The sequence below is a fragment of the Apodemus sylvaticus genome, chromosome 7 (genome assembly GCF_947179515.1).
Source record: "Apodemus sylvaticus chromosome 7, mApoSyl1.1, whole genome shotgun sequence".
Classification (NCBI taxonomy): Eukaryota; Metazoa; Chordata; class Mammalia; order Rodentia; family Muridae; genus Apodemus; species Apodemus sylvaticus.
The window spans coordinates 111928813-111941268 of record NC_067478.1 but is presented as its reverse complement, the minus strand read 5'-3'; the positions used below and the strand labels follow the sequence as shown (position 1 = coordinate 111941268).

The following is a 12456-nucleotide window of genomic DNA, read 5'->3' as shown; positions in this document are numbered from 1 at the left end:
GCAGGCGGATTTCTGAGTTTGAGGCCAGCCTGGTCTACAGAGTGAGTTCCAGGACAGCCAGGGCTACACAGAGAAACCCTGTCTCGAAAACCCAAAAAACAAAACAAAACAAAACAAAAAAAGAGGTAGAAAGAATACCCTGGGCGTGGCTCAGTTGAGGGAATGCCTCCCAGGCGTGCTTGAGGCCTGGGTTTCATCCCCAGCACCAAACACACTGGGCCTGGTGTCTCACACCTGTCACCCCAGCGCTGGAGGATGGAGGCAGGGGGACCAGATGTTTACACTCGCAGTGCCACAAAGCAAGTTTAAGGTCGGCCTGGGCTGCAGGAGACTGCAGAGACGAGCAGACAGACAGGAGTGGTAGGGGCCTCAGGAGAGTGACAGGCCGCACACCGAGGCAGGCCAGGCGGCAGATGTATCAGATTATGTCCTAAAGTCTGGGAGTGGAGCCAGTGAAAGGGCTCAGTGGGTAAGGAGGATTGCTGCCAAGTCTCCTGTGCTCTGTCCAATCCCTGGATCCACACGTGGAGGGGGAAGAGCAAGTGCTGAACGGTGTCCCGGCCTCCACGTGTGCACTGTGCCTCGCACGCATGTGTACAAGGGGAGTACGCGCACACAATAATAAATAATAACTGATATAAAGCCAGAGTTGAAATCTAGCTCTGGCCTAAGAGCCGTGGGTTAACCCACTGACCCCCTCGACAGACCTTAGGGTTTGTCAGCAGTTTGGTGGCATCACCGTGGTTTGGTCATATGCCTTGTGTCCAGAGATACGCCCAAGCTTACGTGGTGGTCTCAGCTCGTGTGGGGACGTTCTAGGGTGCCGTGGAGCCACTGCAGGGTGGAGGGACGTGAGGCACTGTGGGGCCATTTCTTGGCGTGCGTGAAGGACTGTGGGACATGGGGGACCCCATTGTCGTGTGGGCATCGCGTTTGCCTGTGGGCCCAGGGGGGCTGGGCGCGGTGTCCGTGTGTGCTGTAAGAGTTCTGGAAAATCTGGGCGCACACCTTCATCCCAGGCCTCGCTCGCTCGCCGGCTCGCTCGCACGCACGGCAGAAGCAGGTCGCTCTCTGAGTGTGAGGCTGCTCTGGTCTCATAGGCGCGCCAGGCCAGGCAGAAGGACACAGCGACCCTGTTTTACCCTGACACCCCCCCCCCCGACACACACACACACACACACACACACACACACACACAAGCAGTAAATTACAATCTCAATCCGAGACGCCGTGTCAGTGGCCGTGCTCTCAGAACGCCACCGGGATTTGTGGGTGCGCTCGAGAGCCTGGGGTACCCTGGTCTTTGGGAGTGGGATGACTCAGAAAGCAATGGCATCCAGGGGTCCGCGCTACTTCCAGCCGCGTGCCCTGGAGGAAGGCGGTTGGGCTTCCTGAGGTCTGCGGCGCCCCGGCCGGCCGGGCTCCGCCCCGAGGGCGGCCCGAGCGCAGCCGGAAGGGCCGAGGCGGCCGGGCGAGCGGGCGAGCGGCCGGGCGGGCGGGCGGCGCATGGCGCGGCGGGGCTGGGGCCGCATCCCTGAGCCGCGCGCGGCGGCCTTCGCGGAGGCGGCGGCCGAGGACGACGCGTTCCTGCCCGGGCCCCCCGCGGTGTCCGCGTTCTTCGGCAGCACCGCCCCGACGCCCTACAGACGCCTGCGGCTCTTCCGAGGCAGCGTGCAGGACTGGGGCCGCCAGGCGTGGGCCGGGTGAGTGCACCCCGCTCAGGACACGGGTTCGAGGCCGTCCTGCGCTCTCCTGCGAGGCGGGCTGTGGGGCTCTGGACGGGGGCTGCGGCTTGCTGCAGACTCCCTTTTTCTTCTTCCGTTTGAGGTAGAGATAAAAATCATCCTGCCCTCTAGAGTTGCTGTGGAGAAATCTGATAGGGTATGCAGTAGGTGCTCAATAAATGCAGGGCAATCACTTCCTGTGCTTACATGAAGCTGTGGTTATGCCTTGGGGGACTTGAGGCCTACCCAGCATCCATTATGACCCCAGGGCCTGTGCTTTTTTCTTTTTGTAGGGCTGGGAGAGGCTCCGAGGTTAAGAGTACTTGCTGAAGTTCAGCTCCCAATCATTCACACGTGGGGGGACTCACAACCACCCTTACTCCAGCTACAGGGACCAGTGCCCTGTGCTCAAAGGCACGCCCACTCATTCACACATAAGCATAAATACAAGGGTTTCAGGGGATTTTTTCCCCCCCAGACAGGGGTTTTCTGTGTAGCCCTGGCTGTCCTAGAACTCGATCTATAGACCAGGCTGGCCTCAAACTCAGAGATCCACCTGCCTCTGCCTCTCCAGTGCTGGAATCAAGGGCGTGCACCACCACCCAGCCAAGATTTATTTTTTTAAGTTATGTGCACTTATGCGTGTGTGCACATGTTCCGTGCCCCTGGAGGCCAGAAGAAAACACTGCCCCCTCCCTCCTCCGAGCTGCAGTTACAGGCAGCTGTGAGCCACCCTGGGTAGGTGCTGGGATCCACTCGCAGGCTAACTGCTCAGCTCTGGCTAGCTTGGAACTCATTCTATACCAGGCTGGCCCTGAACTCACAGAGATCCACCTGCCTCTGCCTCTCCAGTGCTGGGATTAAAGGTGTGCACCGCTGCCTGGTTGCTTTCTTTTTTTAATTTTTTTTTTATTTTGTGGGTTAGCTTTTTTGTCTGTTTTTACTTTAAATCATTACTTTGTATGAGTGTGATGTTTTGCGTGAATGTGTGTCTGTGCCCCGTGTGTGCATGGTGCTCTTGGAGGCCACGAGAGGGTGTGGGATCCGCTCCAGATCCTTGAGAGCCACCATGTAGAGAGTGGACTTGAATTCAAAGCTGTCTGGAGGAGCACTTGAACCACAGAGCCCTCTCTCCAGATGCGGTTTTGTGTTTTGTTTTGAGACAGTCTCATGTAACCCAGGCTAGCCTCCTCCAGCTCACTATATAACCAAGGGTGGTTTTGAACTTCTGACCCTCCTGCGGCTGCCTCCTGAGCGCTAGGATTATAGTTTTGTCACGGCACACCAGGCAGGTTCAGGCCAAAGCCTTTGTGTGTGTTAGACAGGTGCTCTACCATCTGAGCTCTATGTAGCCCTGTGGTTTGAGGTAAGGCTCCACTCTGTAGCCCAGGCTGTCCCAACCTAGAGCAAGACTGCTTGGGTCACAGGCCTGAGCTAACACACCTGGGAACAAGTTCGCTTCTACCAGCGTCTAAGAGCCTGTGCAGTGGCGTGGCCCTGTGAGGGGTGGGTTTAAGTCTGTGTTCCTCTACCCCCAGCCCCGCCCCCAGGCTTGTCAGCCAGCCCCTCCCTCCCCAGGCCTGGTTCGCTGGTGATACGGCCTCATGGCACAGAGGTGTGGATAGTTGCCTCGTCAGACTGTGGATGGACTGTGGGGACAGAAAGCCTCAGGAAGCGGTCTGGAAACCACATCCGGTGTGCCTTCCAAACACCCCTTTCTCCTGGAGACTGGACTCTGGTGGCCTGGAGCTGGGCCCAGGGTGTTGCTGGGTCTCCTCCCTGTCGCTGGCCCGTAGTTGGGAGTCACCCGGGGCGCTGAGCAAGAAGTGGGCGGGGAAGGAGAGTAGAGGTTTGGCCTTTAGGATGCCCAAGGTGTGGGGGACATAAATGTCCCTCGGGTGTGACTCTGCGCCTCCTCCTGTCCTCAGCCCCGCCCCCCAGCATACGCCCCCCCCCCCAGTCCCTCCCTAGGGTCTTGATCTCACAGCCTTGCACTCCGCCCTCGGGGTGCATCTGGCTCCCCCGCGGGCACACGGTGGCGATCTGAGACTTGGAGGTGGCACAGCTCGACGTCAGGCTTGGGAGGGGTGGAGGCGGGGCCGGGGCAGAGGGAAGGGCCGCGGGCTGGGAGCCGGGGAAACCGGAGCCCCGGGCGGGCGTCCCCAAGGCCCGCGGTGGGACCGGCGGGAGGTGGGCGCCCAGTTTCCCAGGGCTCTTCAGCGAGAGGAAGGCAGGCGCTGCGGACACTCGCGCGAGGGGGACGCAGGCACCCGGGTGCTCCCGTCCCGTGGGGGACCACGGGGGTGGCGCCAGGGGCTAGGACGCGACAAGTGTGGAGGCGGTGCTGGCGATCGCCGGCGTCTCGGGCCCAGCGTGCAGCGCACACCGTCCCGTGCAGCAGCTGGTCCCCAATGCCGGCCCCGACGGCGCTGGGCTCTCATGCGCTCCAGTGCAGCACCCCGGGCCCGGCCCCGACCCCCAGCCTTGGCATTGCCCCTAGGACCGGAGTCACTGACCCATTTCTCCTTCAGCGAGGAGGACACTCTTCGACACCCTCCGGACAGATGTGTCAGGTGGGTGGCCCGCAGCCAGTTGCTTTTTCTTTGTGACCTGAAGGTGCTCCTGCCTGTCTGTGGGAAGAGGACCCTTTCCGGAGCAGCTTCCCTTTGGGGAAGCTCCTAAATAGCTTCTCATATCTAGCAAGGGAACCTGCCCCTGCCCTAAGCTTAATAATGTGGGTGCCTGTGATGGTCGTGCTCCTAAACTGGGTGTTAATTTCCACCTCAACCTGTCTATTCAAAGTTAGGGTTCCTTGGGCCTTTCTGTTCCCCTCAAGCTGAGTATCTAGCACTCTCCCTGGCAGCAAATATGGGTGTCCAGCCTGTCACCTGGGCTCCATTCCCAAGCCATTGGCCAAGAGCCAGGCCTTACATGGTTTCTCCAACCCCTACCCCCACCCTAGCCGGGGCAGTCAGACTGAAAGCCAAGGCCTGGCGTGGGGACGGTGCCTGAGAATGCCCTAAAGGCATTTTGAATTGGGTGGGTAGAGCTTTGCCAGGAAGTGACCTTTAAGTTTTCTGGAGTTAAGACGTCTCTTCCCTGCCCCACTGCACAATCTGCAGAAACCCTGATGGACACAGACACACCGTTTCCAGCAAAAACACACGGCCACACCCACAGACGGGTTAAGCTAGGTCACCCAGTGTTTGGTATTCTAGACCTTACCAGGGTCTCCGGGTTAGACAAGGCGCTGGGAGAACCCGCAGGTGACCTATGACCATAACAAGTGATCACAGATGTTAACAGTGACAGAACACCCCTGCACAGCCTGGCACACACCTTCGTTTGCCCAGGAAGACACTGTCACCAAAATACTCCCCCCCCACACACGCTTGATAACCACTTGGATCAGAGACAGCCACAGTGTCCGTGCACGGCATTCTTGTGAGGTCACAGGAGCATGAAAACAGACACCTGGGCAGCTGGGACACCTGACCCTCCCCATCCTGTGTAGTTTTGCATGACAGGTATGGACACACAGGCCCCCTGCCCTAGTGTGCCAAGACTTGACATCCGGTCCTACAAACAGCGGTGGCACCCTGAGCCGGCCTGGTGGACACGCGCCAGAGCCGGCACTCAACCTCCCAGTGACCTTCACAGAGCCAACCAGTCCTTTCTACAGAGGCTTCCTGGCACCTCCTCTGAGGCAAGCAGGTGGGGAAGGGCAAGGAACCTGGGGGACAGCAGGTTGTCTCTGTCCTTTGCCCCCAGAATGCGGAGCCAAGCAGCCACAGGTTCAAAGCCACCCCTGACCAAATTGGTCAGCGTTTTGTTTGTTTGTTAAGCCAGGCTGGCCTCTAGTTTGCTGCGTGGTTGAGGCTGACCTGGAACAGCTGGTCTTGTCTCTGCCTCCTGGGGTGCTGGGAAAACAAGCATGCGCCACCAGGCCTGTCGGTGCTGGGGTGGGAGCCAGGGCTCGGGGTGGGCCGGGCCTTACCAGCTGAGCTCCAGCCCAGCCCCACACATCCTCTGTGACCTCCTCATGTCAGTTTCCTTGCCTGGAAAATGGGGTGCTAATGTATATGTGAGCATGTGTGCCCCAGCATGGGCATACTCGGTAGCACTTGTGTTTGTGTCTTTGTCATTGCATTCTTCTATCATCTGACACACACGACCGAGGTCATAGGACAACTTCCAGGTGCCCGTTCTCCCCCTCCACTGTGCGAGCGAGTCCCTGGGACACTGGACCTTTCCCTGCTGAACCACGTCACTGCCTCCTCGCCTTAGTTCTTTGAGGCAGTGGCAGTCACTGGACCGGAAGCTCACTGGTGGGCCAAGGTTCTGTGGCCCAGGAGACCCTGGCTTTATCTTTCCGGTGCTGCTGCTGGCGATCCAGACGCAGCCCCTCCTGCTCCTGTGACATCGTCTCCCGAGCTTGAGGCGAGAGTCCAGAGCAGGTCGCTTTAGCCACACTATCTGAGTGGGGGCTGTAGTGCCGACATCTTGTCCTCTCTCAGAAAAGTTTGCGACTTTGCCCCCTGTGGAGATTTCTCTGCCCTACTGTAGCTCGTGACAGACAGGAGAGGCAGGGATGTCCTTTCCTTACATGTGTATTTCTGTGTGCTTGTGTGTGACTGGGCTTGTGCATGACTGTGTGCACGCAGAGGTCAGAGGGCAGCTTGTGGGATTCACCTTGCCTCCACAGTGTAGATCCCAGGGATCAGTGGAGGTCGCTGTGCTGCACTGCAGGCTAAGGTTACCAGACCCTGTTTCTCCCCAGCTTCAGGTCTGGAGCACAGTCCTGTCCCCTGTGCCTACGCTCAGCTCAGGGGACATTCAGGCCTGAAGCACAAACAACGGGGCCCAAGGGACCTCTCCTCACCATGCGGGCCCCTGTGCTCCTGCTGACGCGCACCGCTTCCCTAAGGGCTGGCAGATTTGCCACCAGGATGCCAGCTGAGAGACCGCTCAGGCTCTGAGTGGGTCTCACTCTCCGGAAGCCATAGCCTACGCTCCTGCGTGGAGGGCCAAGGAAGGGGGTCCGCAGTGGGAGCCTCAGACTGCTCTGGTCCTGCAAAGACAGGCTGTGGCTGGCAGGCGGCTGGCAGGCCACCAGGTAGCAGGTGGTAACTCTGTGCCTCAGTTTTCATGTTCTTTGGGCTTTAACAGGACCCATCCACCTCAAGAAATGGTGGTAGAAACAAGTGGGTCAGTGTGTCAAAGCATTAGAACAGAAGCAGGCAGACAGTAAGCATTTGAGAAGTAGGGGGCTGGAAAGATGGCTCAGTGGTTAAGAGCACTGACTGCTCTTCCAGAGGTCCTGAGTTCAACTCCCAGCAATCAGGTGGTGGTTCACAGCCATCTGTAATGGGATCTGATGCCTTCTTCTGGAGTGTCTGAAGACAGCTACAGTGTGCTCATTTGCATAAAATAAGTAAAATATGAAAAAAAAAAACGGAAAAAAAAAAACCTCACATGGATGCTGGAGACCAGAAGTCAGCTTCTGGTGATTGCACAGCAGATGCTGTGTCCTCGGAGCCAGTTCCTCTCCCTGGCTCGCATCTTTTAGTAAAATTCATTGGAGGGGAACAGCAGAGTGGGAACTTAGCAGGTAAGGGCCTCGTGGTGAAGCAGGAAGACCTCGTTCAACCCCAGGACCCCAGGGGAAGGAAAGAGCTGAGACCCTCACATTGTTCTCTGAAGACATGGGCCGTGACATACACTCACATGTGTGTACCCATGCACACAAGCAAACAGACATAGAATTTAGTGTATCAGCTGTCCATTTTTCACAGTGTATACTATTCCACAGTATATACTATTCCACGGTCTGAATTTGTTAAAATATATCAATTCCTGAGTTGCTGGGTGGTTTTAGCTATGTTGTTTTTGGTAGTTGGCAGCCGTTTAGAACATTTTTTTTTGTCTGGTTTTAGCCTATGTGTGTGCCCGGTTCCCGCAGACACCAAAACCAGGGAGGGTTACAGGTGTTTGTGAGGGAGGAATCGAGTCTGTGTCCTCTGCAAGAGCATCCAGGGCTCTTCAGAGCTGAGCTGTGGCTCCAGCCCCTCAGTTAATTTTTAAAGCCTTAAAAAGACAAAGAGTTTCTCTGGGGAGCCTTGGAGCTCTGGTCAGCCCAGGCTGACCCCACACTCAGAGATCTGCCTGCCTCTGGCTTCCAAATGCTGGGACTAAACTGCCTAGCAAAGACTTTATGGGAGGTCTGGTCCTTCCAGTGAACGCAAGGTCACCTTGGCTTGTTAAAGTTGGAACCGAGGTTTGTCTTCACATAGGCCTTTCCTGAGAGCCGCCATTCCGACCCCTGTATCCTGACAGCCCACAACACTTTTCTTTGGATGGGCACTTGGACAATAGACTGTTGTGAAAACTTCAGAATTATGCCCTCCCAGTGTGTGTGTGTGTGTGTGTATGTGTAATTAAGCATTCTTATTTATTTTATGTGGACACAGGTAGGCATGTGTGTAGGCTCATTGGAGTGGAGATCAGAGGATAGAGCCGTCTCAGTCACCCTTAAAATTTTAAATTAATTAAAAATTTAGACAAGATTTGGCTATATACCCAGATTTTCTTCCCAAATGCTCATAGTAAAGATGTGAACCAGCACACTAGCTCTGTGTGTGTGTGTGTGTGTGTGTGTGTGTGTGTGTGTGTGTGCGTGTGTGTGTGTGTAGGCCACACAGAGGACAACTGTGAGAGTTGTTTCTTTCTCCCACCGTTGTGTCTCAGTGGAGACTCAGCTCAGCTGGCTTGTATGGGCAAGCATCTTTATCTGCTCACCATCGCGCCATTCCCCCCCCCCCTCCATTTTGTTTTGTTTTAAGACAAGGTTCCATGAAACCCAGGGTGGTCTTGAATTCTGCTCTTCCTGCCTTCTCTTCCCAAGGGAAGGAGTTAACAAGCGTGTACCACCGCTCCTGGTTTTAAGGGGGAGGAGTTAACAAGCGTGTACCACCGCTCCTGGTTTTATGCCATGCTGGGCGTGGAACCCGGAGCCTCAGACAAGCTAGGAGTGTACTCTACCAACTCCTACGTCCTCAGACCCAGAAAGTGTGTATACAGAAAAGTAAGGGCAGAGGCAGGAGTATTTCTATGAGTTCGAGGCCAGCCTGGTCTACAGAGTGAGTTCTAGGACAGCCAGGATTACGCAGAGGAATCCTGTCTCGAAAACAAACAAACAAAAAATTAAGGAAAGTGTGTTGCCTTCAAGGACTGAACGGACGCCCCCTGCTTGCATGGCAAGCACTTTGCCGACTGAGTTAACTCCCAGCCCCTCTGTCCCACAGAATCCTTGCCACAAACCTTCTCTGTCACCTTCATACCTCGTGACCTCACCAGCACCATCTCAGCCCCCCTGACTCCTCTCCCTTTTGTCCCTTGCAGCTTGGATGCAGAAAATGGGCCGACAGCATCCCCTGGCCGCAGCCCCCTGGACTTGCAGGCGAGCCCAGGGCTTGTGCTGCACGCGGGGGCCGCCAGCCAGCGCCGGGAGTCCTTCCTGTATCGCTCAGACAGCGACTACGACATGTCACCGAAGACGATGTCCAGGAACTCCTCTGTCGCCAGTGAAGCGTGAGCACACCCCGCCCTACTCCCAGATCCCCTAGGCCTGGCCCTGCCACTAGTCGCCCTTCCCATCAGAGAGCGGGGCACCGAGCCCCCAGTGTGGTCAGTCCACACACATTATCCGCCCCGCTGAAGGGTAAGCAATCCCTTTCCCTTACACAGGACGTACAAGTGTGTGCAGGTTGGATGGCCCATTGGCTCTGTCCACACCAATCACCCACCGGTCACCTTCATGCCCAGCTCTCCTGCTCCTCCATCCTAGACAGGGTCTGTAGCCCAGACTGGCCGCAGACTTCCTGTGGAGCTGAAGCAGCTCTCAAATTCCTGATCCTCGTGCCTCCAACGCCAGTGTGAGGGTTACAGTCGTACCACCATGCCCTGTTTATGGGGTACTGGGGGTGAACCCCAGGCTTCCTGTATGCCTGGACTGAGCTACGTGTCCATGAGCACGCAGGCTGCCCTCAAACTTGTGATTCTCCTGCCTCAGCACTCTTAGGAAGTGAGGTTGCAAGCCTGTACAGTACTGGCTCTTTAGAGTTTCCTTTCCTCTCTGCTTTGCTTGGTCCTGGTAGGAGATTCAGGGAGTCCCATGTGGCGGGCAAGGCCCTGAGCCCTGCCCCCTCCTTCAGCAAAAGAGGAGCCCTGCTTCGGGGGGCGGGGGGGGGGGCTCTAGCCCTCCCTATGGGGTGGGACACCCTCTCCATCCCCCCATACATACCCCCTCCACCTGCCTTCCTGTGTCCCACCCGCTGTGTGGCCCTTCCCCCTCTGCAGTCTCTACACTGTGTTCTTCCCACTGTTGCCCTCCTGCCAGTCCTGAGCCCACGGCGCCCACCCTGTACACCCGGGCTCCTCATCTGTCCCTGTTCTTAATTTCAGGCATGCTGAAGACCTCATCGTGACACCGTTTGCCCAGGTGAGACCTCCTCCTCCCATGGGGAGGGGACCCAGCCCTGGGGTCCCTGCAGGAGGAAGCCTCTCCTCACAGCTGTCCCCCACCCCAGGTGCTGGCCAGTCTCCGCAACATTCGAAGCAACTTCTCGCTCTTAACCAATGTGCCCATCCCCAGCAACAAGTAAGTGGCTCTGAGTCCCACACTCACACTCACGGCACCCACACTCGCGACAGGAATGGCCGTCTGAAGATGTGGCTCATGCCGACCCATAAACCAGGGGTGTCGGTGCACACCTGTAACCTAGTGCTCAGAAATGGAGGCAGGAACCAGGCATTCGGGTTCACCCTTGGCTACACAGGGGAGTTTCAGGGCAACCTAGGCTATGTGAGACCTTGTCTCCAGGGGAGGAAATGAACAAAGAACCCCAGGGTTCAGATTCAGCTTTGTGACCTCGGGCCAGCCAGCACCTGACCCCTAAGTCAGGGGAAGGATGCTGGGAATAGAGGCCTCCATGATGGTGTGAGGCTCCGGCCCCAGCTCCAGCCCTGGGCTCCCGGTTGTGACGACAATGACGACTTGCTAGGCAGATCGCTGTGAGAGTTTTAATAAAAACTGCAGAAAGCATCTTTGAGAAATCCAGGAGATGACATGCACAAAGTGCTAGAACCCTGCCTGGTACATAGTATATGCTCAATAAATAAGAATAGCTCAAGTCAGGCAGGATGGCTCAGTTGATAAAAGATGGTTGCAGTCAAAGTTGACAACCTGAGTTCGTTCTTCAGAACCCACACAGTGGACAGAGAAAACTGACTCCCACCCATTGTCCTCTGACCCCCACATGTGCCTGTGGCCTGCATGCTTCGTACCCATACACGTAATAAATATGAAGAAAGTTTTAAAAATAATGTGCCGGGGAGGCTGGAGAGATGGGTAATTGAGTGGTTGAGAGTGGGTCCTGCTCTCAAAGACTTGAGCTCAGTTCTCAGCACATACGTGGGGCAGCTCACAACCACCTGTAACTCCGGCTCTGAGGGTTCCAGTGCTTTCTTATGGACTCTGAGGGCACCTGAAGTCACATGTGCATGCGTATACACACACACACACACACACACACTTATATACACACACACACACACACTCACTCACTCACAGTTAAACATTAAAATTTGGTTTGGTTGTACACACCTTTAATCCAAGCACTCTGGAGGCAGAGGCAGGGGTTCTCTGGGCTCAAGACCAGGCCAGCCTGATCTACACAGTGGGTTCCAGGCCAGCCAGGGCTACACAGTCTGATCCTGTCTTTAAAAAAAAAAAAGCAGGGGAGAGATGGTCCTCCTTATTTTAGAGCTGAGAGTGTGCCGTGAGTTACCAGCCCTCACGTAACAGCCATTCTCAAAAGTTTCAGAAGCTGGGGGGGCGGGGCAGGGGAGGGGAGGCAGTGTGAGAACCCAGGACAGGATCTGGCCCTACCACAGATGAGCAGTGTAGGCTCAGTGATGGCAGAGTCCAGCCAGGTGGAGTACCCCAGGACCCGGGGCCTGAGGCAAGGAGATCTCCAATTCCAATCCAGCCCGTGCATCAGTGAGATCCTGTTTCGGACATTGTCACCTGCAAAAGAAATCGATCCAGTTTCATGTAACTGGGCCACCATGTTCTCTATATACGGACTGGGCATACGGCGCGTACACAGTTCCGTGGTAGGATGCTCGCCCTGCATTCCGAGGCCAGGATTTAATCTCAGGCACCACAAAAATGAACAAAAATAAGTAACTGGGGCCGGGGCTCAGTTCGTCCGACCTGCCTGGAGCCCTGGGTTCCTCCATAGCTTCCTGTGTACAAGGAGGGGGTACACACCTGTGATCGCAATGGAGAGGGTGGGTTGTAAGAGGGTGCTGCTCATGGGTAAGGAGGCTGGTTTGCAGAGAGCACAGGCTGACATTGGAGTCTTTTCTCTTTGTTTCCTGCAGGAGGTCCCCACTGGGCGGCCCACCCTCTGTCTGCAAGGCCACACTGTCAGGTAGCTAAGCCTAGGCCTAGAGGTTGGGGAGGGGCCCCGTACCCTGGGTGGACCCTCATCACTGGGGTGGAAGATTGTCTGGGGACCCTCTAGGTCACTCCCTGGCCACCATTTTCTCAGAGGAGACATGCCAGCAGCTGGCCCGGGAGACCCTGGAAGAGCTGGATTGGTGTCTAGAGCAGCTGGAGACCATGCAGACCTACCGCTCTGTCAGCGAGATGGCCTCACACAAGGTG

At 56.4% G+C, this 12456-nt stretch overlaps 1 protein-coding gene across 4 annotated transcripts in view; it reads left to right on the top strand.

The window, feature by feature from the left end:
• Positions 1 to 1468: 1468 nt before the first annotated feature.
• Pde4a (phosphodiesterase 4A) overlaps positions 1469 to 12456 on the top strand; it is a 27997-nt gene continuing 17009 nt past the window's right edge. Inside the window, exons 1-8 of one of the 4 annotated variants that reach the window (XM_052188942.1) lie at positions 1469 to 1703; positions 3303 to 3419; positions 4256 to 4297; positions 9126 to 9314; positions 10188 to 10224; positions 10313 to 10383; positions 12171 to 12220; positions 12341 to 12453. In XM_052188942.1, coding sequence (XP_052044902.1) covers positions 1507 to 1703; positions 3303 to 3419; positions 4256 to 4297; positions 9126 to 9314; positions 10188 to 10224; positions 10313 to 10383; positions 12171 to 12220; positions 12341 to 12453 — 816 coding nt within the window. In that variant the 5' untranslated portion in view covers positions 1469 to 1506. Of the gene's footprint in view, positions 1704 to 3302; positions 3420 to 3822; positions 4298 to 5238; positions 5439 to 9125; positions 9315 to 10187; positions 10225 to 10312; positions 10384 to 12170; positions 12221 to 12340; positions 12454 to 12456 lie in introns of those variants that run through there. The other 3 variants (XM_052188943.1, XM_052188941.1, XM_052188944.1) reach the window with 3 other exon arrangements.